At 49.4% G+C, this 24,178-nt stretch overlaps 1 protein-coding gene across 1 annotated transcript in view; it reads right to left on the bottom strand.

The window, feature by feature from the left end:
- DNAH2 (dynein axonemal heavy chain 2) overlaps positions 1 to 24,178 on the bottom strand; it is a 123,379-nt gene that overhangs the window by 55,219 nt on the left and 43,982 nt on the right. The window contains exons 16-39 of the mRNA XM_025362511.1: positions 23,959 to 24,147; positions 23,631 to 23,778; positions 22,633 to 22,825; positions 19,846 to 20,046; positions 19,604 to 19,760; positions 18,435 to 18,609; positions 16,883 to 17,046; positions 15,347 to 15,508; positions 15,139 to 15,242; positions 12,668 to 12,824; positions 12,436 to 12,518; positions 12,142 to 12,322; positions 11,604 to 11,742; positions 7,791 to 8,008; positions 7,444 to 7,545; positions 6,650 to 6,775; positions 5,877 to 5,987; positions 4,839 to 5,027; positions 4,296 to 4,399; positions 4,010 to 4,199; positions 3,071 to 3,251; positions 1,903 to 2,030; positions 1,405 to 1,557; positions 711 to 836 (exon numbers count right to left, since the gene is read on the bottom strand). Coding sequence (XP_025218296.1) covers positions 711 to 836; positions 1,405 to 1,557; positions 1,903 to 2,030; positions 3,071 to 3,251; positions 4,010 to 4,199; positions 4,296 to 4,399; positions 4,839 to 5,027; positions 5,877 to 5,987; positions 6,650 to 6,775; positions 7,444 to 7,545; positions 7,791 to 8,008; positions 11,604 to 11,742; positions 12,142 to 12,322; positions 12,436 to 12,518; positions 12,668 to 12,824; positions 15,139 to 15,242; positions 15,347 to 15,508; positions 16,883 to 17,046; positions 18,435 to 18,609; positions 19,604 to 19,760; positions 19,846 to 20,046; positions 22,633 to 22,825; positions 23,631 to 23,778; positions 23,959 to 24,147 — 3,681 coding nt within the window. The remainder of the gene's footprint in view (positions 1 to 710; positions 837 to 1,404; positions 1,558 to 1,902; positions 2,031 to 3,070; positions 3,252 to 4,009; positions 4,200 to 4,295; positions 4,400 to 4,838; positions 5,028 to 5,876; positions 5,988 to 6,649; positions 6,776 to 7,443; positions 7,546 to 7,790; positions 8,009 to 11,603; positions 11,743 to 12,141; positions 12,323 to 12,435; positions 12,519 to 12,667; positions 12,825 to 15,138; positions 15,243 to 15,346; positions 15,509 to 16,882; positions 17,047 to 18,434; positions 18,610 to 19,603; positions 19,761 to 19,845; positions 20,047 to 22,632; positions 22,826 to 23,630; positions 23,779 to 23,958; positions 24,148 to 24,178) is intronic.

Genomic DNA, 24,178 nt, shown 5'->3' with positions numbered 1-24,178 from the left:
TCCGCTGCTCTCTGATACCAAGTGGCTTCTAGCAACCTCTCCTCAAAACTCCCTGCTGAGGTGAGAAGTAGAGGCATGGAGGACTGATGGGCACAGAGAAAGTGCAAAGGCAACGGACTAGAGGTTTCGATGAAGTCAGAGCGTTGTTGCGTGGATGCACTTGAGCAGGTACATTTGAGCAGGTCAGCGGGAGAGGGAGTCGTGGTCAGAGAGCAGAATGTTTGAATAGTCTATTGCTTTATAGATAAGGAAGTCCAAAGAGAGGTCAGCTGACTTGCTCAGAGTCATAGCTAGCAGATGGCAGAACAAGGCCTGGAAGCCAAGTTTTCTGTTCCCAGATGCCTATTCACATATGTGGTCAGGGAGAGTGCACTTTTTTTTCGTTTCTGTTTTGTTTTTTTGAGACAGGGTCTTGCTCTGTCACTCAGGCTGGAGTGCAGAGGCACAGTCTCAGCTCATTATAGCCTCAACCTCCTGGGCTCAAGCAATCCTCCTACCTCAGCCTCCCGACTAGCTGGGAGTACAAGCATGCGCACCACCATGCCTGGCTAATTTTTGTATATTTTGTAGATACGGGGTTTCACCATGTTGCCCAGGCTGGTCTCAAACTCCTGGACTCAAGCAATCTGCCCACCTCAGCCTCCCAAAGTGCTGGAATTACAAGCACGAGCCACAGCACCCGGTCAGGGAGAGTATTAAGGAACAAATACCTTGCCATAGTCAATGACAGGCAGCTCAATGTTGGGAAACAGATCTTGCACGATGGCATTGAACAGGGGTGCATCAACTGAAGTGAGCTTGGCGATGTTCATGTCTCTCATTGAGAGCAGCAGAACCTGAATGGGAAAAGACAGAGACTCAGGCTTGAGGAGCCAGGGCCTAGGCCCTTCACCTCCACAGGGCTTCGGGGCAGGTGCCAAGAACAATGGATACACCAGTTAGCCATTAGCAAAGCAGCGGGCAACACGGGGATGGGACCAGGTGGGAAAGTGGGAATCCCCATCTGGGGAAAGAAAGGGTCTGAAAGACTTGAGGGGGCCAGGCGCGGTGGCTCAAGCCTGTAATCCCAGCACTTTGGGAGGCTGAGATGGGCGGATCACGAGGTCAGGAGATCGAGACCATCCTGGCTAACACAGTGAAACCCCGTCTCTACTAAAAAATACAAAAAACTAGCCGGGCGAGGTGGCGGGCGCCTGTAGTCCCAGCTACTCAGGAGGCTGAGGCAGGAGAATGGCGTAAATCCAGGAGGCGGAGCTTGCAGTGAGCCGAGATCCGGCCACTGCACTCTGGCCTGGGCGACTGAGCGAGACTCTGCCTCAAAAAAAAAAAAAAAAAGACTTGAGGGAGGTGACATAGGGCCAGTGACAGTGGAAGTCAGGTCCAAAGGCTGTGTCCTTGCTCTACCTCTTCATCAGTCAGATCCGGCTGTAGGCGGCGCTTCTTGCCAGCATAGCGCAGAAGGGAGGTGAGGGCACGCAGGCCAAAGTCATAGTGGTCCTGTCTGGAGAGCTGCTGCACAGCCAATGAGTAGAGTGTGTACACCTTCTTGGCCAGAATCTGGGGAACCAAAACAGAGGAGGAAACAGTCCATCTCCCCACAAATCCCTCTGCTTCATCTCGGGACAGTCAGAGACAGGAAGCCAGGTCCCAGGACATGAAGCAGCTAGGAGGTACTCTACGGACTCTCCTGATGAAATCGTGTGAATCACGCCATTGTTAATTAGTGGTATCACAGAGGAGAAACTTCCCTCCCCTAAAGTTTTCTCCCCCTACATCCTACGGACAATAGTCTAAGTTCCTTAGAGGATAAGCTGATAGTGAGGCCCTTGGGGAGCTCCTCTGTCCAGGGAATAATTATGAAACGGAATTAAAATCACTGGAGAAAAGGGGTTATTGGAGTACCTTGCAGTTGCCAAAGCCCTCTCCAAAGAGAATGATTTCTGCAATGAGGGTGGAGTCAGGCACCACCATGGCAATTGGGCGGAACATGGATTTAAGATTTTCAGGAAGCTCTGTGCGGCCAGCATAGCCTGGAAAACAATGCCACTTACTTAGAATCATATATTTCCTCATCTTGATTTGCTTCTCCAAACCCACTTTCCAATCAATCTCATTTTCTCCCACCTTAACTCCATCCCTAACTTTCTCCCTAACTGCAAGATCACATCCGTTCTCATCTCAGCCCCAGCCCTTCCTAGTCCGCTTTGGTCTTCTCTCTTCTCTGTGGTCCTTTCCTTACTTTCTGCGTGGCCCTGTTTCAAACTCAAATCACAGAGCTGTCAATTTCCCATCTCTCCAGATTCTGTGTATAGCTCACATCAGTCCTAATAGAAATCACAGCTTTTCCTCTTATTCGTTCAGTTCCTAAACCCTTTCCTATCCCTGTGCTGTCCTAGGCCCTTCCCCCAGAGTTGTTCCTAGGGAACAGTAATGAGGTACCCTAGGGCCTGCTGCAAAAGAGATGGCAGAGAGACCAGAACTCTGGGAGCTAGCCTAATGGGAGAAGATAACTAAGTATCTTAAAAGATGAGGTCTGGCCGGACGCGGTGGCTCACGCCTGTAATCCCAGCACTTTGGGAGACCGAGGTGGGCGGATCACGAGGTCAGGAGATCAAAACCATCCTGGCTAACACAGTGAAACCCCATCTCTACTTAAAAAAAAATACACAAAAAATTAGCCGGGCACGGTAGCAGGCACCTGCAGTCCCAGCTACCCAGGAGGCTGAGGCAGGAGAATGGTGTGAACCCGGGAGGCAGAGCTTGCAGTGAGCTGAGATCGTGCCACTGCACTCCAGCTCCAGCCTGGGTGAAAGAGCGAGACTCCGTCTCAAAAAAAAAAAAAAAAAAAAAAAAAAAAAAGGTTATTAATCCCTTTGGGGAAAACAGTAAGATTGCTTCCCTTTCTCCCAGAAAGTTGTGTGTTTATCCTTCTCTCCCCTTTGCTATTTTTAACCAGACTTCATTTAGCTATATACGTTCGCATGGAAGGGGGAAGAGGAGGATGCAGTTATTTCCCCTGAATACTCAGTCCTTCCCACCCCAGAAACCCCATCCACTCCCTGCCACCTACCAGGATTCATGGTAATGAAGATCCCACAGGACCACACCAGATTTATTTCAAAGCCGTCAAAATGGAAACGGGTGAGGCCGGCAGCCAGGGCAGATAGGATGGACAGGATCTGCTGGGCCACCACTGACAGCACCTCGATGTTGATGCGGTTAAACTCATCAAAGCAACCCCAGGCTCCGGTCTGCGGGGTGCAAGGCAGAGTCACTGGGAGCAAGAGAGGTGCCCCAAAGGCTAGAAAGCATGATTCACACACCCTTCCTTAAAATGTTTCACGAGGTGAGGTGGCCTCCAGAATAGAGTGCAGGGAGAAGGGCACCAGAGTACCCTGTTGTAGCTTCTGGCCAGAACTTTCCATCACATGGGGCCAGTCTGGGGTGATGCTAGAAAAGGTGTGGGTTGGAAAGAGACTAGGGTAGGGAACTTGTATGCACTGTCTATTCTGCTCCAGTTAACACGCATTATTTTCTTTAATCCTTTATAATCTTCTGATTTTTGCAAATAAGCTACGTGAAGCTCAGGAAGGGGAAGGGACTTTCCTAGTTGTGGCTGGGCGCGGTGGCTCACGCCTGTAATCCCAGCACTTTGGGAGGTTGAGACAGGTGGATCACCTGAGGTCAGGAGTCTGAGACCAGCCTGGCCAACATGGTGAAACCCCATCTCCACTAAAAATACAAAAATTAGCCAGGTTTGGTGGCATTTGCCTGTAATCTCAGCTACTCAGGAGGCTGAGGCAGGAGAATTGCTTGAACCCGGGAGGCGAAGGTTGCAGTGAGCCGAGATCACACCACTACACTCAAAAAAAAAAAAAAAAAAAAAAGAATTACCCATGATGCAATGTCATGAAGCTACAAAGCACTGAACCAGATTTGGGTTTCAGTTTATTTTCTGGAACGAAAAGGTATTTAAGGGGCTTCTGGCACAGGGTGGCAGGATACTGACCTGAGCCAGACCTGAGTACATTCGGCCCATGGACTTGTAGTCCAGGCCCTCAGAGCAGTTGACCACAATGACATATATGCCCAGGGCCTTGCCCAGGTCTTTGACGGTCTCGGTCTTGCCCGTGCCTGCGGGGCCTTTTGGGGAGCCCCCTCGGTGCAGGTGCAATGCCGTGGTCAGTGTCATGTAACACCTGAGAATTGAGGACAGAACCGGAGTCAGACTCCCGGAAGCTTCTCAGCTTCTGCTGCCCCCACCCCAGCCACCTCATTCATCCCACACAGCAGACCTGTCCGTCAGGGGGGTGATGACAAGCCGGCCCGAGTTACCCAGGTACTCATAACTATACTGAAATTGCGTGTTGGTCTGGCGGATCATACAGTCATCAAGATCCTGGGGAAAACAGGGCAGAAAAAGAGAGAGGTGGGTTTAGGAGAGTTAGAGCTGGGACAATGACTGAGAGTGGGGCTCAGAGTTGCCAGGGAGGCTGCAGTGAAGGGATTGGGGGTTCCCTTTTAGAGTTGAAAAGCGGAGTGGTTTATGAGCAAGATGGAAAATGGGTTTCATATTGCACGTCCACCCCAACCCAACGCAGCAGCTGCCTGGAGTGTTTCTGAGTCCTGTTCAAGTGACATTCATAATGAGCCCTGACTGGGATAACTGCCTGCCACTCCTGATTGTGGGGAGGAGATGGGAGGAAGAACTGGATTAGGGTACTGGGACAGGACTAAGGGTTGGCTTAGGATATCCTTGCATTTACAGAACATGGATGCAATAAAAGCATTAGGATCCATTTTACGGTAAGAGAGTGGGGAGTTGGCCCATCTGGCACCTTCTCCCAGTAGAACCGAAGTTGGCTGAGCCAGTCAAAGGAATTGACATCCATAAGTCCACTCTTGTAAAGCTTCTCCAACACATCCCGGGCATGAATTTCTATCGTCACCAGAGCCACAATTTTAAGCCGCATGATCTTGGTCAAGTTCCCCCTGATAGCTTCTGAATACTTATTCAGGATTGACACCTGTGGCATGAGGCAGCAGGGAAGAGAGCAGACAGAGCAATGTCGCCAAAGCCCAATCACCCCTCACCCCCACCCAGCACCGCTTCCAACCCACCTGCTGTAACTCCTGGTAATTCTGCTCCACCACGGACTGCCCGCACTGGACTTCCATCATAAAGCACCCTCACTCTGGCCCTTTTCCACCAGCTCACCTCTAATTCTGACTGCTTCCTCCCTGCAATTCTAGCTCCAGACCTAGCCCATACTTGCAGAGCACCCACCTGCTTTTTTCTTTTCTTTTCTTTCTTTTCTTTTCCTTACTTTTTTTTTTTTTTTTTGAGACAGAGTCTCACTCTGTCGCGCAGGCTGGAGTGCAGTGGCGAGATCTTGGCTCACTGCAACCTCCAACTCCTGGGTTCACGCCATTCTCCTGCCTCAGCCTCCCGAGTAGCTGGGACTACAGGTGCCCGCCACCATGCCTGGCTAATTTTTTGTATTTTTAATAGAGACGGGGTTTCACCGTGTTAGCCAGGATGGTCTCAATCTCCTAACCTCGTGATCTGCCTGCCTCGGCCTCCCAAAGTGCTGGGATTACACACGTGAGCCACTGTGCCCAGCCTTTTTTTTTTTTGAGACAGAGTCTTGCTCTGTTGCCCAGGCTGGAGTGCAGTGGTACGATCTCAGCTCACTGCAGCCTCAACCTCCTGGGTGTGCCACCAGCTAATTTTTGTATTTTTTGGTAAAGAAGGGGTTTCACCATATTGCCCAGGCTGGTCTCGAACTCCTGGGCTCAAGTGAGTGGGCTCCTCCCACCTCTGCCTCCCAAAGTGCTGGGATTACAAGCATCAGCCACTGTGCTCGGCCTCCCACCTGCTTCTTCTTCATGACCTTGAGGATTTTCTTGTCTCCCCGCTCCTTCGCTGTCAGCAGGCACTTGGTGACATCAGCCGTCCACTGGATCTGACTGGCAGTGATCACCATCTGAGGATGTGCAGAAGCCATGTCCCAAAGCCCTGTCCTCGGCCATCCACACAGCCCAGCTCCCAAGTCCCAGTTATTTCAAGAACTGTGTGCCTCTCCCAACTGCACCCAATCTGCTCTGAAAGATGGGACATGGGCCTCAGGTCAGGAGCTAAGGGTCCAGCTTGGATGACCAGAGCCACAGCCCAGAAAGGGGGGTAAGAAACCACACTGTGTGAGACTCAAGATTCTGTCTTTCCACTGGCCACCTCCTTTTAACTCCATCTTTTTAACTCTATCTTCTTGTTCCCTCATTTCTTCATTTCTTTCTTTTTTTCTTTCTTTCTTTTTTTTTAAATTTTTTAAATTTTTTTAGATGGAGTCTTACTTTGTCACCCAGGCTGGAGTGCAGTGGCACAGTCTTGGCTCATTGCAACCTTCGCCTCCTGGGTTCAAGCTATTTTCCTGCCTCCTGAGAAACTGGGATTACAGGTGTGCATCACCACACCAGATAATTTTTTGTGTTTTTAGTAGAGACAGGGTTTCACCACGTTGGCCAGGCTGGTCTTGAACTCCTGACCTCAAGTGATCTGCCCGCCTCGGCCTCCCAAAGTGCTGGGATTACAGGTGTGAGCCACCATGCCTGGCCCCTTGTTCCCTCATTTCTGTTGACCCCAACTCACCTGGCCAGCCCACTCCTTCACCCATTTGTCCCTCTTGTTGAGGAACTTCTTGAGGGCCAGGCGGCAGTTCCGGAGAAGGTCCCGCAGGGTCACCCTCATGGTCCGTTCCACATCGCCGAGCCAGGACTGGGAGGAGGTGGGAGAATAGGGTAGCTCAGCCTCAGGGGCATGGCCAAGGTCCTCCACAGGGAAGGCACTTAGGAAGCGGCACTCCGGGGCTTTGTACCCAGAGAAAAGCAGGAATGGGCAACGGCTGGCTTGGGTCCCTGAGAGAAATGGAGGCTCTGAGGCAGATGGTCTGACTTTCAGAAGGAAATTTCAGTTCAGAGCAGAGATGATCATTGTCAGGAATGGCAGGTGGGAGGGGAAAGAGTGACTATCGGCCATTTACAGAGATCTTCTCTCCTCATGGAGCCAGGTGAACTTTCTTTTTTTTTCTTTTTCTTTTTTTGAGATGGAGTTTCACTCTTATTGCCCAGGCTGGAGTGCAATGGCGCGATCTCAGCTCACTGCAACCTCCGCCTCCCAGGTTTGAGCAATTCTCCTGCCTCAGCCTCCTGAATAGCTGGGATTACAGGCATGCGCCACCACTCCCGGCTAATTTTGTACTTTTAGTAGAGATGGGGTTTCTCCATGTTGGTCAGGCTGGTCTGGAACTCCCGACCTCAGGGGATCTGCCTGTCTCAGCCTTCCAGAGTGCTGGGATTACAGGTGTGAGCCACCGTGCCCGGCCCAGGTGAACTGTCTGCAGGAAGAAGAATCAGCTAGGTCCTCAGACCCTCACCACAACTCACCTCCACAGGTCCTTCTAAAAGTACTGAGTGGAGGAAATCAATGTACTCGCCGTCGCCGGAGAACATTCCCACAGCTTCCCATTTGCTGCTGGACCCTCCAACCTGCAGAAAACAGAAGCTGCTCAGAGCCTGGCCAGCCCACACTTGGTATCCGCCTAGAAGTACTGGGGCCTTTTGAGGGTAATTACTGCTCCTCTCCCCTCCTCTCAATATTACCAATTCGAAGAAGTTCTATCTCCTGAGAATCGAGAATCATTAATTAACATGGCCCTCCTGTTGGGAGGGCAGGGTCCCTTCCAAAGCCTTTCATACCCACCCACCATCTCATTGTGGCCACTTCTACCGACCTTCTGGATTCTCAGCAACTTGATGTTGTCAAAGCATTTTTTGAGGTGCGGCTGCACAGCCTCTGGGTTTCGGGACTGGCCCAGAATCTCCAGTAGGTCATCATTGGACAAGAAGTAGAAGCGGGGGAAAATATGTCGCTTGGTCTCTAAATACATATCCAGAGACTTCTGAATATCTTCCAGGATTGTGTTCATTTCTGTCAATGTGTCCAGGAGGCCTGGGAAGAAGCGTGATGAATGCCATTTGATGGCCTTCTTTCCACTGCCCTGGGGGGATCTGGATGCCCCAACTCTGTGTTCTTTGCCAGCTCTTGAGCAGTGGGGCACAGACTGCCATGAGGGTTTCTGGACGCAAAGAAGTATCCCCAGACCCTCTATCATGCTCATCCCATTCTCTCCATTAATTCATGACTCACTATTCATTATGCACTATTGTACAGGTTACTGTTTATGCATTAATGATACATCATATATGACTTCATTAATTTTTTTTTTTTTTTTGAGATGGAGTCTCGCTCTGTCGCCCAGGCTGGAGTGCAGGGGCCGGATCTCAGCTCACTGCAAGCTCCACCTCCCGGGTTTACGCCATTCTCCTGCCTCAGCCTCCTGTGTAGCTGGGACTACAGGCGCCCGCCACCTCGCCCGGCTAGTTTTTTGTATTTTTAGTAGAGACGGGGTTTCACCGGGTTAGCCAGGACGGTCTTGATCTCCTGACCTCGTGATCCGCCCATCTCGGCCTCCCAAAGTGCTGAGATTACAAGCTTGAGCCACCGCGCCCGGCCATGACTTCATTAATACAGTAACTTCCCCTTATCCACAGTTTCACTTTCCATGGTTGCAACTACCTGCAGACAACTGTGGTCCGAAAATACTGAATGGAAAATTCCAGAAATAAACAATTCCTAGGTTTTAATTGCACACTGTTCTGAGTAGTGTGATGCAATCTCTCACCATCCTGCTCTGTGCCCCAGGATGTGAATGATCCCTCTGTCCAGCGTCTCCACGCTGAAGAGGTTCCCTGCCCGTGAGTCATTTAGTAGCCCTCTCGGTTATCAGATTGACTGTTGTGACATCACAGCAGTGCCTGTGTTCAAGTGACTCTTATTTCACTTAATAATGTAAGCAAAAGTGCAAGAGTAGTGATGCTGCCAATTCAGATACGCCAAAGAGAAGCCGTAAAGTGCTTCCATAAAGAGCTTCCTTCCTTTAAGTGAAAAGGTGAAAGTTCTCAACTGAGGTTGCTGAGATCTACAGTAAGAATGAATCTTCTGGCCGGGTGCAGTAGCTAACACCTGTCATCCCAATACTTTGGGAGGCCGAGGTGGGCGGATCACTTGAGATCAGGAGTTCAAGACCAGCCTGGCCATCATGGTGAAATCCCATCTCTACTAAAAATACAAAAATTAGCCGGGCGTGGTGGCAGGTGACTGTAAGCCAAGCTACTCGGGAGGCTGAGGCAGGAGAATCACTTAAACCCAGAAGGTGGAAGTTGCAGTGAGCTGAGATCGCACCACCGTACTCCAACCTAGGCGACAGAGCAAGACTCCGTCTACAAAAAAAAAAAAAAAAAAAAAAAAAAAGAATCTGAATCTTCTATCTGTGAAACTGTGACAAAGGAAAAAGAAATTCATGATAGTTTTGCTGTCACACCTCAAAGTGCAAAAGTTACAGCCTCGGTGCATAACAAATGCTTAGTTAAGATGGAAAGGGCATTAAATTTATGGGAAGCAGACACAAACAGAAACATGTTCTGATTGATGGCAATTGGGTTCAGGACTATCTGAGGTGTCAGGCACCTACTGGGGGGTCTTGGAACATATCCCCAGTGGGTAGCGGGGGACACTGTATAACACACCCACCGAAGAACTTGGGGGTCCATCTTCCTTCATTTCCCAAAGGCAAAAAAAGAAAATAAGGGCTGGGGGAAGAACTTAGGGATCCACTGGCCCACCCAAGAGCTTCTAAAAAGTAGAGATTTCCCTCTATGTACACAATCTAGCAAGCTAAATCACTTCAGATACATGTTATGTGCACACAGTGAAAGAAATCTACAAGGACTGGGGTTGCCAGTGTCCCCCATGTCACAGCAAAAAGAGTTCCAGAACAGGCGGCAGAAGACTCCCAATCAAACAGTAGTTCTTTCACTTACTGGCATGTGAATTCACCTCATCGAGTTTTGACCCCTTTGTGTATAAAATGGCAATAAAATCCATCTCAAAAATCAACGTGAGGCCAGCGGTGGTGGTTCACGCCTGTAATCCCAGCAGTCTGGGAGGCCGAGGCGGGTGGATCACTTGAGGTCAGAGAGCGAGACCAGCCTGACCAACATGGTGAAACCCCGTCTCTACTAAAAAAAAATACAAACGTAGGTGAGTGTGGTGGCACACGCCTATAATCCCAGCTACTTGGGAGACTGAGGCAGGAGAATTGCTTGAACTGGGAGGTGGAGGTTGTGGTGAGCTGAGATCGCACCATTGCACTTCAGCCTGGGCAACAAGACCGAAACTCCGTCTCAAAAAACAACAAAAAAAAAACCAATGCGAGTACTAATTGAAATGTATTCACATCGGTAGCTTCTCAATAATGTTAGTTTCCTCCCAGCCTACAGCCCCATACCTCAGGTCTTGATTGATTTTCCCCTTGTCTTCCTAGTTTCTAGCTTTCTGAAGAAAGGAGGGACACTAGTAAGTGTGACTCAGAGGTAACCCTCATGCCTTCAAACACAGGGTCTACAGGCTGTCGGGTCCTGTGAGTGCAAACCTGAGTGACCCCCGGAGATCACAGGCAGACTCAGTAGCCGTGGACAAGATGGATTTATTCTGTGCATTCAACAAAGGGATCATTGTTTTTTTGGCTTTGCTTATAAATTGTTCCGAAATATAATTCAATCAATTATTTCAAATAATATCAGTCATTGTCATTCAACTTTGCATATCATAACTTTTCATGTTTACCTTTTATCAGAATAATTAAAGTTATTTTTATTGATGTGTATACTGAAGGCTCTTGGAAAAATGAAGCACTGTTAAGACTAGCCCTAGGTAAAATGAAGAGGTCCTCTGTACCCCCGCCAGAATTCTTCACCACAGGATGCCCATTCTAGATGCCCGTTGTCAAACCTGACTCCCTGATTCTCTACCCCAGTCTCCCCCAGTCAACCAGCCCTCACTATGTGTTCATCTTACCATGTGTTCATCCCTTTCTTCCCCATACCCTACCCCATCCCATGGCTGAAGGCTAATCTGCTAAACTAAAGTCAGTGTAGACTGGGCTCAGTGGCTCACACCTGTAATCCCAGCACTTTGGGAGACTGAGGGAGGTGGATCACCTGAGGTCAGGAGTTCGAGACCAGCCTGGCCAACTTGGTGAAAGCCCAGCTCTACTAAAAATTTAAAAAATTAGCCAGAGGTGGTGGCACATGCTTGTATTCCCCAGCTACTTGGGAGGCTGAAGCAGGAGAATCGTTTGAACCCAGGAGGTGGACAGTGCAGTGAGCCCAGATCGCACCACTGCACTCCAGCCTGGGCGACGCACAAACCTCCGTCTCAAGAACAAATTTTTTTTAATAAATAAATAAACTAATCTGACTGATTCCATATCCCATGCTCTTAACCACTACATTATTATACTCCACGCAAATACTTGTTGAGTTTAATTTATGGAATTGTGATCTAATGCTTAGAAGAGGTGATGGAGATGGGACATGTTATGAGAGCTGGCGGCATCAGTCTTTTTAATCAATGAAACATGCAACCATGACCAAGCAGAGTGCCTGCCGAAGCTGTGTCAGGGCAGCAGCCCTGGAGCTCTGACCTGGGTAATGGGTGCTCCGGAGAGCATTGTTGTCCTTGTTCATCCTGTCCATGATGGCTTTCCAGTTGCTGTTGACCTGGTCAAATAAGGCCGATTCATTGGGCAGCTGCTTGCGGATGTCTTCTCCTAGGAAGATATTCTGAGGGGGCCAAAAATTGGGGTGAGAGGCCACTTCTTACACACTCTCCACCCTCTGCTCCCTGTTCCCAGATCGTGGGTGACAGCTGAGTAGAAGATACAGAGTGCCAGAAGTCAAAGGCCAAGATGCCCAAGTTCTACAAGGAAAGTTGGAAGTCGGGGGCCAGGTACTTGGGTCTAAGAAGAAAAATGGAAGAAAAATCTAGGAAGAAGAACAAAAACTTGTTAGAGAGGGAATCTAAGGTGAGAGGTAATACCTAAGAATCAGACAGCTGGGTCCTAGATGAAGAGTGACTTTAAAGGTAGGAGAATGAGGCTGATAATAGGGCAAAATCTAGGTCTTAAGCAAATGAAGGAGGAAAAGCAGGAAGCAGGAAAAGCTTGGGCGCTGAGTCCTGACCTCTAAGTACATCCACTGACGCTGCACTGTGAGAATCATCTCAATAACCTCCAAAATGAGGGAGAGGCAGCGTTCCCAGTGATCTACATCCTTCTCAAAGGCCTTGACAAAGCGAGATGCCTTCATGGTAGACAGAGCTACCTGGTTATCTTCCAGCGCCTGGAATATTTCTTCTGTACCTCTGGGACACAAGGGGTCAAAATCATAGCCCATCCCCACCTGCCCAACCTTGGCCCCACGCTGCAGCCCGGGTCACACAGCCCCCTCTTCTCCTGGAGCCCCAGCTCCCCCAACCTGAGCCGATGATGGCCTTTATCCTTGTAGGGTACTATGTCGAGCTGAGTCACATCCCAGGTCTTGGCAATGTTTTGTAAAGCCTGTGGAGAGAAATTGGGGGACACAGCAGTCAGGTATCTCTTCCCTAAGGGGAACAGGAGCTGAGAGGCATCATCAGATGATGAACAGCTGGAAGCCTGTGCTCCAGGAGGTGCAGGAGGTGTGGGAGCATGGGAGAGGAGGGTCGTACCACTTCTATAGCCAGCTCTTTAGTTGCTGAAGCAGAGATCTCCCCAATTTTCTCCACGTGCTGATCCATCCCAAGCTCCACAATCTGCTCCAAGGTGAAGCTTTCAGATTCCTGATCAAACTCCCGCTGGATCTCATCCCTGACCTGGTCCCAGTGCCTGCAGCCAGGAACAGGAGGGTGTGAGGTCAGGAGCGTTACCATCACTCCCAGTGCTGTCTCCCACTGGGACACTGTGATTCTGCATAGTTATTAATTCATGATTCAACTCATTTTGCTAAACAGGTTTGAAGATGCAATCATAGGCACCATGGGGAATACGAAGATTGAGGTGAGACCCTCCAGGAGTGGATTATCTGGAGAGGGAGTTGAGGCAGGTGCGCCCACAAAACACACAAAGAATCACCGCAGGTTTACTCTAGATCTGCACTGAGTAAAGGCCTTACATGAAACATCTCATATCATTCTCATGGCTACTCTATAAATTAGGAATTATTATTATTCCATTTATGGATAAGAAAACTGAGGCTTAGAGAGGTTAAGTAATGTAAGCAAATAAAGTGGTTAGGTTATACATAACCGTATAACACTTAATAGTTTCGGCATTGCCAAAAACATTATACTGGAAGAAAGACGAAGAAGCAAAATTATTTTCTCTTAAATGGATAGATCATTATTAAAACACCATTTATAAAAATTACTTCATTTTTTTTTGGGCCGGGCGCGGTGGCTCAAGCCTGTAATCCCAGCACTTTGGGAGGCCGAGACGGGTGGATCACGAGGTCAGAAGATCGAGACCATCCTGGCGAACACGGTGAAACCCTGTCTCTACTAAAAAATACAAAAAAAAACTAGCCGGGCGAGGTGGCGGGCGCCTGTAGTCCCAGCTACTCGGGAGGCTGAGGCCGGAGAATGGCGTAAACCCGGGAGGCGGAGCTTGCAGTGAGCTGAGATCCGGCCACTGCACTCCAGCCCGGGTGACAGAGCGAGACTCCGTCTCAGAAAAAAAAAAAAAAAAAATTACTTCATTTTTATAAATCTATCCCCAATGGCTCGAGATGCATCCTCTACCATATGATAAATTCCGACGGATTAAAGGAGTTAAACCTGAGAAACACAAAGCATTAGAAGACAAAATGAAGAGGATGTATTTGTAACTTTGGGATAGGAAAGATCTTCCTAAACAAGGCACAAAGGCAAAAACCATACAGAAAGAAAGTTATACTTTTGGTTACCTCAAAATAAAATATTTTGTATAACAAAAGACATAAGGCGGGCCGGGCCAGGTGGCTCACGCCTGTAATCCAAGCACTTTGGGAGGCCAAGGCGGGTGGACCACTTGAGGCCAGGAGTTCAAGACCATCTTGGCCAACATGGCAAAACTCTATCTCTACTAAAAATACAAAAATTAGCCGAGCATGGTGGCGGGTGCTTGTAATCCCAGTTACTCGGGAGGCTGAGGCACAAGAATTGCTTGAACCCGCGAGGCGAAGGTTACAGTGAGCTGAGATCACAGCACTGCACCCCAGCCTGGGCAACAGAGTGAGACTCTGTCTACCTCCCAGAAAAAGAAAAAAAAAAAAGACATAAGGCTTAGTCATGATAGACAACTCCCTCTCAGACAGCGGGAGGCCCCAGGGCAGGGGGCAGAGAACAAGAGTCAGCAAGGCTGGATGACCTGAGACAGTGCAAGAAGCAGAGGACAGTGGCAGGCTTGGTGTCTGTGCCACATGTTCACTGAGCACTATTCGCAATAGCCACGATGTGGAATCACCCTGAGTGTCCATCAAGCGATGAATGGAGGACGAAAATGTGGTGCATACATACAGTGAAATATCTTCAGCCACAGGAAAGAAGAAAATCCTGTCATTTGCAACAACATGGAAGACGCTGGAGGACATTTTGCTAAGCGAAATAAGCCAGGCAAAGAAAGACAAACACCGCGCGATCGCACTCGTATGTCATATGTGAAGTCCGAACAGGTTGAACTCACTGAAGCGGAGACGAATGCTGGTTATCAGGGACTGGGGGTGGTAGGTGGAGAGTTGGGGAGGTGTTGGTCAAAGGACACAAAATTTCAGTTAAACAAGAGGGATGATCTCCTGTACATTGTGGCAACAATGGTTGATAACAATCTATTGTACACTTGAAAACCACTGAGAGTAGCTTTTCAGTATTCTCACTACAAAAAATAGGTATGTGAGGTAATGCATATGATAATTAGCTCAATTTAGCCATTCCGCAATGTGTACATATTTCAAAACATTATGCTGTACACCGTAAGTGTATGCAATTTTCATGCGTCCATCAAAATTAAATGTTTGTTAAAAAGAGGAAAGAGAAAAAGACATACATTTGTGGACAAAGGGGAAGAGAGAGCTGTGAACACCGTGGAGAGGAGAATGGGAGGGACCAGGTGGTGGCGCAGGCCAGCGGGGCAGAGTGGACACCCGGGAGCAGAGGGGCAGCCTCACCTCTCTCTAAGGGCAGGGTTCCGTAGGTCTGAGATGAGAGGCATGGTCCTCTTGAACTGCTCTATTTTTGAGCGAGTGGTTTCAATAATTTCCCAGTTTCGGTCCTGAGCAAAAGTTGGGGGCATCAGAAGACCCGACGACCTCCCTGGGAATAGACCCTGATCCTCCACTAGCTTCTCTTCCGCCTCCCCGCCCTGTTTCTCCCCACCTTATACTCTTTGGCTAATCTTGTGAGGCGACGAAACAGCCCGTGGGCCATGGTCTCCATGGTTTCGGTCTGCAGGGTCAGGAACCGGCCAGTCTTCCACTCATTCCAGTTCTCCTCCCAGTCTCGTGTGATCTCCCAGACTTGCTGGAGGGCATCGAGCTCCTACAGAGCAGAAAGGCGCATTGCATGAAGTGGCACCTGCCCTCCTCCTCCCCGACGGACGCCCAGGCCTTTCGCTGCTCTCGCTCTGTGACGCTTTCCCTCTAGATAATACAGCGGCCTCCTCCGTCCACATAAATTTCTCCACTCTGTCGCCTTAAGAGCTTATCAAGGAACAAGCACAGGAAAAGATCCTCAATGTCATGAGTCATTAGGAAAATGCAAATCAAAAGCTCAGTGAGATACCACTTCACACCCGCTAGGATGGCTAGAACCAAAAAAAAAAAAAAAAGGTAAATAAGTGTTGGCATGGAGATATGGAGAAATAGGAAGCCTTGTACACTGCTAGTGGGAATGCGAAATGGTGCAGCTGCTGTGGAAAATGGCTTGGCAGCTCCTCAAAAAGTTAAACATAGAGTTTCCATATGATCTAGCAATTCCACCCCTAGGCTCACACCCACAAGAATAGGGAACAGGTGTTCAGACAAATACAAGTCCACGCGTGTTCATGGCAGCACTACTCCTTTTAGCTAAAAGGTGGAAATAACCCAAATGTCCATCAACTGGTGAATGGTAAACAAAATGTGGTAAATTCATACAATATTCAAATATGAATATTCAGCCATTTTAAAAAGTACTGATCCATGCTACACCATGGATGAACCTTGAAGACATTATGCTAAACGAAAGAAGTCAGATTAAAAAGGCCACGTATGATATGGTTCCATTTGTATGAAGTGTCCAGAATAGGCAAATCACACACCTGGAAAATAGGCTCATAACTGACTGGGGCGGGGGACGGGGGATGGACGTGACTGCTAAGGGGCAGAGTTTCCTTTAGGGTAATACAAATGTTTGGGAATTAGATGGAGGTGGTGTGAATCACTAAATGTCACTAATTGTTCACTTCAAAATGGTTAATTTTGGTGGGGCGCCGTGGCTCACACCTGTAATCCCAGCACTTTGGGAGGTTGAGGCAGGTGGATCACCTGAGGTCAGGAGTTCGAGACCAGCCTGGACAATATGGTAAAACCCCATCTCTATACTAAAAATACAAAAAGTAGCCAGGCATAGTGGTGGATGCTTGTAATCCCAGCTAGTCGGGAGTCTGAGGCATGAGAATCGTTTGAACCCGGGCAACAGAGGTTACAGTGAGCCGAGATTGCGCAACCACACTCCAGCCTGGGTAAGAGAGCAAGACTCTGTCTCAAAAAAATAATAATAATTAATTTTGTTGTGTGAATTTTACCTCAACTGAAACAAAAGCTCCTCGTGAGCTCCTCTCCCGTCCCACTGCCTTTGTGGGTGCTAAGGACCCATTATCCTGTCCCTGCCCCTTATCGACAGTGACCACAGGGTCCTCGCTCAGCACACCACCTTCTCCAGGTTCTGAAGGTCCTTAGAGGGTGGCTGCTCGATCTTGAAGATGCCCAGGTTGGCTCGGAGACTGTTTTCCTCTTCCCGCATGGCCATTAGCATGGCCCGCACTTGTGCGATCTGGTCTAGGGCAGACATGTGTCCCACGTTGCTGGTGAAAGGGCCTGTGGAGGATTCAGGATGAAGCTCAGCTTCCCGCTCACATCTGGCAAGGACAGCCACGGCTCTCCTATCTCTTTGTGGGCAAATCTCACCTCTCTCCTCATGTGAGAGAGGGAAGAGAAGGAGAACAAGAGGGAACGCATTGAAAGAATGATGGTTAATCTTAGCAAAAACTTCTAAATGCGGCTTGAGAGTCAGGAACAGATGGAATACGAAAGTCGGGATAAGGCCGGCCGCGGTGGCTCAAGCCTGTGATCCCAGCACTTTGGGAGGCCGAGATGGGCGGATCACGAGGTCAGGAGATCGAGACCATCCTGGCTAACACAGTGAAACCCCATCTATACTAAAAAAAATACAAAAAAAAAAAAAACTAGCCGGGCGACGTGGCGGGCGCCTGTAGTCCCAGCTACTCGGGAGGCTGAGGCAGGAGAATGGCGTAAACCCGGGAGGCGGAGCTTGCAGTGAGCTGAGATCCGGCCACTGCACTCCAGCCTGGGGGACAGAGCCAGACTCCATCTCAAAAAAAAAAAAAAAAAAAAAGAAAGTCGGGATAAGAAAAGTAGAAATGGGCCGGGCGCCGTGGCTCACACCTGTAATCCCAACACTTTGGGAGGCTGAGATGGGTGGATCACGAGGTCAGGAGATCGAGACCATCCTGACTAATACAGTGAAACCCCGTCTCTACTAAAAATACAAAAATTAGCCGGGCGCGGTGGCGAGCGCCTGTAGTCCCAGCCACACGGGAGGCTGAGGCAGGAGAACGGCGTGAACCCGGGAGGCGGAGCTTGCAGTGAGTGGAGATCGCGCCACCGCACTCCAGCCTGGGAGACAGAGCGAGACTCCGTCTCAAAAAAAAAAAAAAAAAGTAGAAATGGGGGCTGGTCGCGGTGGCTCACGCCTGTAATTCCAGCACTTTGGGAGGCTGAGGCAGGCGGATCACAAGGTCAAGAGATCGAGACTATCCTGGCCAACACGGTGAAACCCCGTCTCTACTAAAAATACAAAAATTAGCCGGGCATGGTGGCGCACGCGCACTGCTACTCGGGAGGCTGAGGCAGAAGAATCGCTTAAACCCAGGAGGTGGAGGTTGCAGTGAGCTGAGATCGAGCCACTGCACTCCAGACTGGCAACAGAGAGAGATTCCATCTCAAAAAAAAAAAAAAAAAAAAACAGAAAGAAAAAAGAAAAGTAGAAATGCTATGAGCTGCACCTGTGCCCAAAACGAGAGCCACTGAGTGTCCTCCTCCTTTCCTCCTGAGCGGTGGCTCTTCCTCGCCCCAGCACCCACCCTCCGCCTCCCCTCCCTGTTCTCCCTTCCCAGGACCTGGGCTTGGAAGGCGGGGTCTCTAAACAAAGCCTAAAGAAGCGGGAGAGGTGTATCAAGTAGTACCTTTGAATTCGAAATCTTCCAGAAGCGTATGTGCTTTCTTCTTGAAGTCATCTGCCGAGTGGATCAGGCCTGTCTTGAATTTCTCCTTGTATTTCTTCAGCATTTGCTCACTGTCCAGCAGAGTTTGTTGGAAGACAACCCATTCCCCATTGAGACTGTCCAGCATCTCCAAGACCTGGGGGTGTCAGAGAGTGGCAGATGACCAGGAGCAGGAGGTCTGCCCTCTCATAAAGGCTTTTAAGGACTCTTTTCTGATCCTCCAGACCAGAGTCTGGGGATGAGTTTTGCACATGTGACAAGGCCTAAAAAAGTCAAAGTGTGAGGTGCTGGGCCTAAAAGAAACCCTGGCCTGGTGTGGTGGCTCACGCCTGTGATCCCAGCACTTTGGGAGGCCAAGGTGGGAGGATCACTTGAGATGCCTGTAGTCCCAGCTACTCTGGAGGCTGAGGTGGATCACTTGAGCCCAGGAAGTTGAGGCTGCAGTGAGCCATGATTGCACTACTGCACTCCAGGCTGGGGAATGGTTGGAGGCCCGGTCTCAAAAAAAAAAAAACAAAAACAAAAACAAAAAAAAAACAGTCTCAAAGCTGTCTGTCTGAGAATGAGGCCAAAACAAAAAAAAAAAACAAAAAGTAAATGCAGTAAGTAAAACCAGCTGGGTGCAGTGGTTCACACCTATAACCCCAGCACTTTGAGAGGCCAAGGTCAGCAGATTGCTTGAGTTCAGGAGTTTAAGACCATCCTCGGCAACAAAATGAGACCCCATCTCTACAAAAAATACTAAAATCAGTCAGGTGTGGTGGCATGCACCTGTGGTCCCAGCTACTCGGGAGGCTGACGTAGGAGAATCACTTGAGCCTGGGAGGCAGAGGTTGCAGTAGGCCGAGATCGTACCACTGCTCTCCAGCCTGGGTGACAAAGCCAGACTCTATTTTAAAAAAAAAAGAAGAAGAAGAGGAAGAGGAAGAGGAGGAAGAAAAAGAAAAGAAAAAAAAGGAAAAAGAAATCCAGAAGCTAAGTAAAGGTATCGTTTGAGCTAGCTTTGGCTTTCAAATCTGGAGTCTCCTCCTCCTGTCACTTCTCTACTCTCCCTGAGGACAGCCAAGGGCCTCCCCTGCAATCTGCCGCCGATACGGGTTCCAGGTAAACCAAACACCACAGGAACTCACACTGTCCTCGACTGGCACCTCGTACTTTTCAAGAATGGCAAATTGCTCGTGTATGGGAGGGATCTGAGTCTCCAGGTTGGCCAAATCGTGCTGCAGGGTATCCATGAGCTGCAAGCTGACCCCCAGTTCCTCCAGCGTCTGGGGAGGGCGGCTGATTCTGAAGGTGGGCAAAGGGAGCTCTAATGAGTGGAAGGCCCAGGGCCTGCCCCTGGCCCCTTCCTGCAGGGCGCCCCAGCCCGCACTTCTCTGCATTGTCCTTCAGGTAGGTGTGCAGCTCCAGGAGACGCCCAGCAGCCATCTCCCTCAGCAGAGTCGTGAACTTGTTCTGCCACTCATTGCAGTGCTGCACCAGGGAGAACTTGAGGTGCGAACAGTCCAGCAGCACAAACTGGATGTTGGTGACGGTCTCCTCTTTCTGCACATTATTAGCAACTTCTGTGTAGCTGCAAGAGCCCCGGATCCCAGCTAGAATGTCGTTTTCTTCACAGACATGCCCCCTGTCCCAGCACGGGCTCCAGGTCTCATTTCCTTCCACCCATATCTGGGCAGCAGTTCTAGAGAGTTCTTCTACTCCCAGGCATCCCTCATTCCAATCTGCCCCAGCCATGCAGCTGTGACTGTCATTTTCCCAGTCACTGGCTATAAGATAGCTGTCAAACTTCTTAGTCTGGCATTCAAAGCTCTAGAGTGAGGCCGGGCGTGGTGGCTTACGCCTGTAATCCCAGCACTTTGGGAGGCTGAGGTGGGTGAATCACAAGGTCAGGAGTTCAAGACCAGCCTAGCCAACATGGTGAAACCTTGTCTCTACTAAAAATACAAAAATGAACTGGGTGTGGTGGCAGGCGCCTGTAATCCCAGTTACTGGGGAGGCTGAGGCAGGAGAATCACTTAAACCCAGGAGGCGGAGGCTGCAGTGAGCCAAGATGGCGCCGCTGCACTCCAGCCTAGGTGACAGGGTGAGACTCCATCTCAAAAAAAAAAAAGCTTTAGAGTGGCACAGATCTGGGTTGAGTTCACCCTGTGCTGCTTCCTAGTTCTATGACCTCAAGCAGGTTTTGTTTGTTTTTTTTAACTGTGAGCCTTGGTTTCCTCATCTGTAACACAGTGATAGTAACAGAGCCTGCCTCACAAGGTGGTTGGGAGAATCCACTTGGATGCTGCAGAACCCCTTTGCGTTCTTCCTTTCCTGTGCCTGCGCTGCAGATCTCACTCTGCAGGGTGAACGTGCTCATGGACTCACATCTTTATGCCTTTGCTCATGCCATTCCCTCCATGTGGAATGCCTTCCCCACTGCCCATCTCTGCCTGTTGAAATCCTATGCAAAGTCCCTTCCTCCAGGAAGCCTTCCCTAAAATCCCTAGCTGGAAATCCTCTCTCCTTCCATTGAACTGCCCTGGCATGTTATATCTCTTCATCATAGTACTTACCACGGTGCAGCTGTGTAATAATACAGTACATGAGCCCACAGCTGCAGCCTACAAAGTGCTTTCATGTATCTTTAATCATTTCACAAGGTTCCAAGGTAGGTAGTATAATATCTGTTTCACAGAAAACTGAGGCCCAGAGAATATAGAAAACCTGCCTAAAGTCACACAGCTAGTAAGTGGCACAGCTGCGATTCCAAGTCTTCTCGTGACACCACGGCCACCGCTCTTTCAGCTGTACTTTTATCTTCCTTACTACTCTAGAGCCCTCAAGAGGAAAGAACTTGCTCATTTCTTTTCTTTCTTTTTTTTTTTTTCCTTAACTCCTCACGGCCCATACAATGCATGTTTATGGAATGTTTACAGAATGAATGAATGAATGAATGACCAGAGGCCCATAAAAAGATGTGAGTTAAGATCAGAAATTAAGGCCGGGCGCGGTGGCTCACGCCTGTAATCCCAGCACTTTGGGAGGCCGAGACGGGCAGATCACAAGGTCAGGAGATTGAGACCACAGTGAAACCCCGTCTCTACTAAAAATACAAAAAAAATTAGCTGGGTGCGGTTGTGGGCGCCTGTAGTCCCAGCTACTCGGGAGGCTGAGCCAGGAGAATGGCAGGAACCCGGGAAGCGGAGCTTGCAGTGAGCCGAGATCGCGCCACTGCACTCCAGCCTGGGCGACAGAGCAAGACTCCGTCTCCAAAAAAAAAAAAGATCAGAAATTAAGATCTTCTTCTAGGCCAGGCATGGTGGCTCACATCTGTAATCCCAGCACTGAGGGAGGCTGAGGCGGGTGGATGACTTGAGGTCAGGAGTTTGAGACCAGCCTGGCCAACATGGTGAAACCCCGTCTGAACTAAAAATACAAAAATTAGCCAGGCGTGGTGGTAGATACCTGTAATCCCAGCTACTCGGGAGGCTGAGGCATGAGAATTGCTTGAACCTGGGAAGCAGAGGTTGCACTGCACTCCAGCCTGGGTGACAGAGTGAGACTCTGTCTCAAATAAAAGAAATTTAAAAAAAAAAAAAAATTTCTTCCAGAGTGAGCAACATAGAATCTCTACAAAAAATTTTAAAAAAAAGAAAAGAAAAGAAAAGAAAATTATCCAAGCATAGTGGCATGTGCCTGTGGTCCCAGCTACTCGGGAGGGTTAGGCAGGAGGATCGCTTGAGCCCAGGAGGTCCAGGCCGCAGTGAGCTATGATCACATCACTGCACTTCAGCCTGGGCAATGACAGAGCAAGACCCTGTCTCAAACAAAATAAAACAAACAAAAGAATCTTCCATTTAACTCCCATCTGCCTTCTTAGAATAAAAGGGCTCATTTCTTTCATCTTCCAGATCTCTGGAATTTCCTTTTTCCCACCAGGCCCTGCCATCCTCCCCTAGACAACTGCTTTTCACCTAAATCGTGTCCAGCTCTTCCTTGATCTCTACCCCTTGAGAAGCAAAGGTCCAATGTCCTAGGTCTTGTTCTTTTCCTGTCGTTGAGGACACATGTCGTCCTCAGCCCCACCACCTGCTTCCGAAGACTCCAGGCCCAGGCTCCTCCTCTAGTGCTGTGCCTCCTACAGACAGACTTTTAGTCCACCCTCACCACTCACCGGGCAATGTCGGCATCAAAAGAAGAGACAGGTGGGTTGAGGCGCTGGTAGCGACGAATGAAAGAGTCCTTGTTGATCTCCCAGATCTCGCGGTACATGTCCCAGGTCTTGAGGTAGTTCTGCAGCAGGCTCGCGTTGTTAGTCATGCCGCTGCTGATTTGGGTCTGGATCTTCTTGATGTCCTCATCTTGCTCTTCAAAGGATCAAGAAAAATGCTTCTCACTGACTTCCACCCCAACACAAGTTCTCCCTGGGCCCTGCCCACTGCTCCAGACCTTCCACTCCAAAACCAGCTTCCCAAAGAAATACAGCTCAAACATGCACGTTAGAAGGTAAAGGAGTAGGCAGAAAGTAAAAATGTGACTCTTAATGTCTCCTTCATAGGATCTTATGTCTTGCCTGTTGGTATCTAGGCCTCTTATAGCCTAGTCCCAGTCTCAGTCCCAAGCTTGTCTTTCCTCATCTCCCATTCCAAATCCCAAATCCCATGAGCATTGGTCACCTAATCTCAACCCCCATCCGTGCCCCTGCTCCCTTCCCCAAACTGGCCCCCCTGCTATTTTTTTTTTTTTTTTTAGATGGAGTCTCACTCTGTCACCCAGGTTGGAGTACAGTGGCATGATCTCAGCTCACTGCAACCTCCACCTCCTGGGTGATTCTTTGCCTCAGCCTCTTAAGCAGTTGGGATTATAGGCACCCGCCACCATGCATGGCTAGTTTTTGTATTTTTAGTTGAGATGGGGTTTTGTCATGTTGGCCAGGCTTGTCTCGAACTCCTGACCTCAAATGACCCACCTGCCTCGGCCTCCCAAAGTGCTGGGATTACAGGCATGAGCCACTGTGCCCAGCGGATCTGGTCCCTTGACCTGAGTTTTCCCCAGGTCATGGAGGTGACTGGCACAGTACGTCTGGAAACAGCCCCGGTCTCTCCTCCTGGCCTGGCCCACTCGACAGCCTCTGAAACCCTGTGCCTTGTGCCCTCCCCGTTGCCCACTCACCTACAACTGTCTGAATGGGTTCACGATGTAACTTGCGCTTGGTGAGAATGTCAGGGAGGTGGCGGAAGACAGAGATGGTGGAAAAGAGGTGGTTGCCAATGTCATTGACCACACCTGCCAAAGTCTGCAGAGTGGGTGAGAATTCCACCTGTGAGGAACCCAGTGGAGAGGGAGAGATAAGCCTTAGGACTGGGAAGGTCACACACTTCAGCAGCAGGTCTGAAGGCCACAGGATAAAGTCAAGGCCAAGGACCAAGTTTAGGAATTAAGGGAAACTGACAAATAAGATGTAATGGTTTTGAGATTTTGGGGGCAAAGCGGTTCCTACCTGTGCCACACCTCCTTGCATATCATTCTTCAAAATGACAAGGACTTGGAAGAGTGGGTTTGGGCTGGTCTTTCCATCCCCGTTGATAGCCTTGGATAGTTCTAGCAGTGACCACTTCACATTCAGGCGCAGGGCATCCTCCATCATGCGGTCCAGCCGAATCGTGTACAGCATCCACTGCTGCTGAATCTGATGGGACGGAGGGAGGAAAAAGAGAACT

The sequence above is a fragment of the Theropithecus gelada genome, chromosome 16 (genome assembly GCF_003255815.1).
Source record: "Theropithecus gelada isolate Dixy chromosome 16, Tgel_1.0, whole genome shotgun sequence".
Taxonomy (NCBI): domain Eukaryota; kingdom Metazoa; phylum Chordata; class Mammalia; order Primates; family Cercopithecidae; genus Theropithecus; species Theropithecus gelada.
Note: the sequence above shows the minus strand (reverse complement) of the source record. Positions and strands in the feature narration are given on the sequence as shown.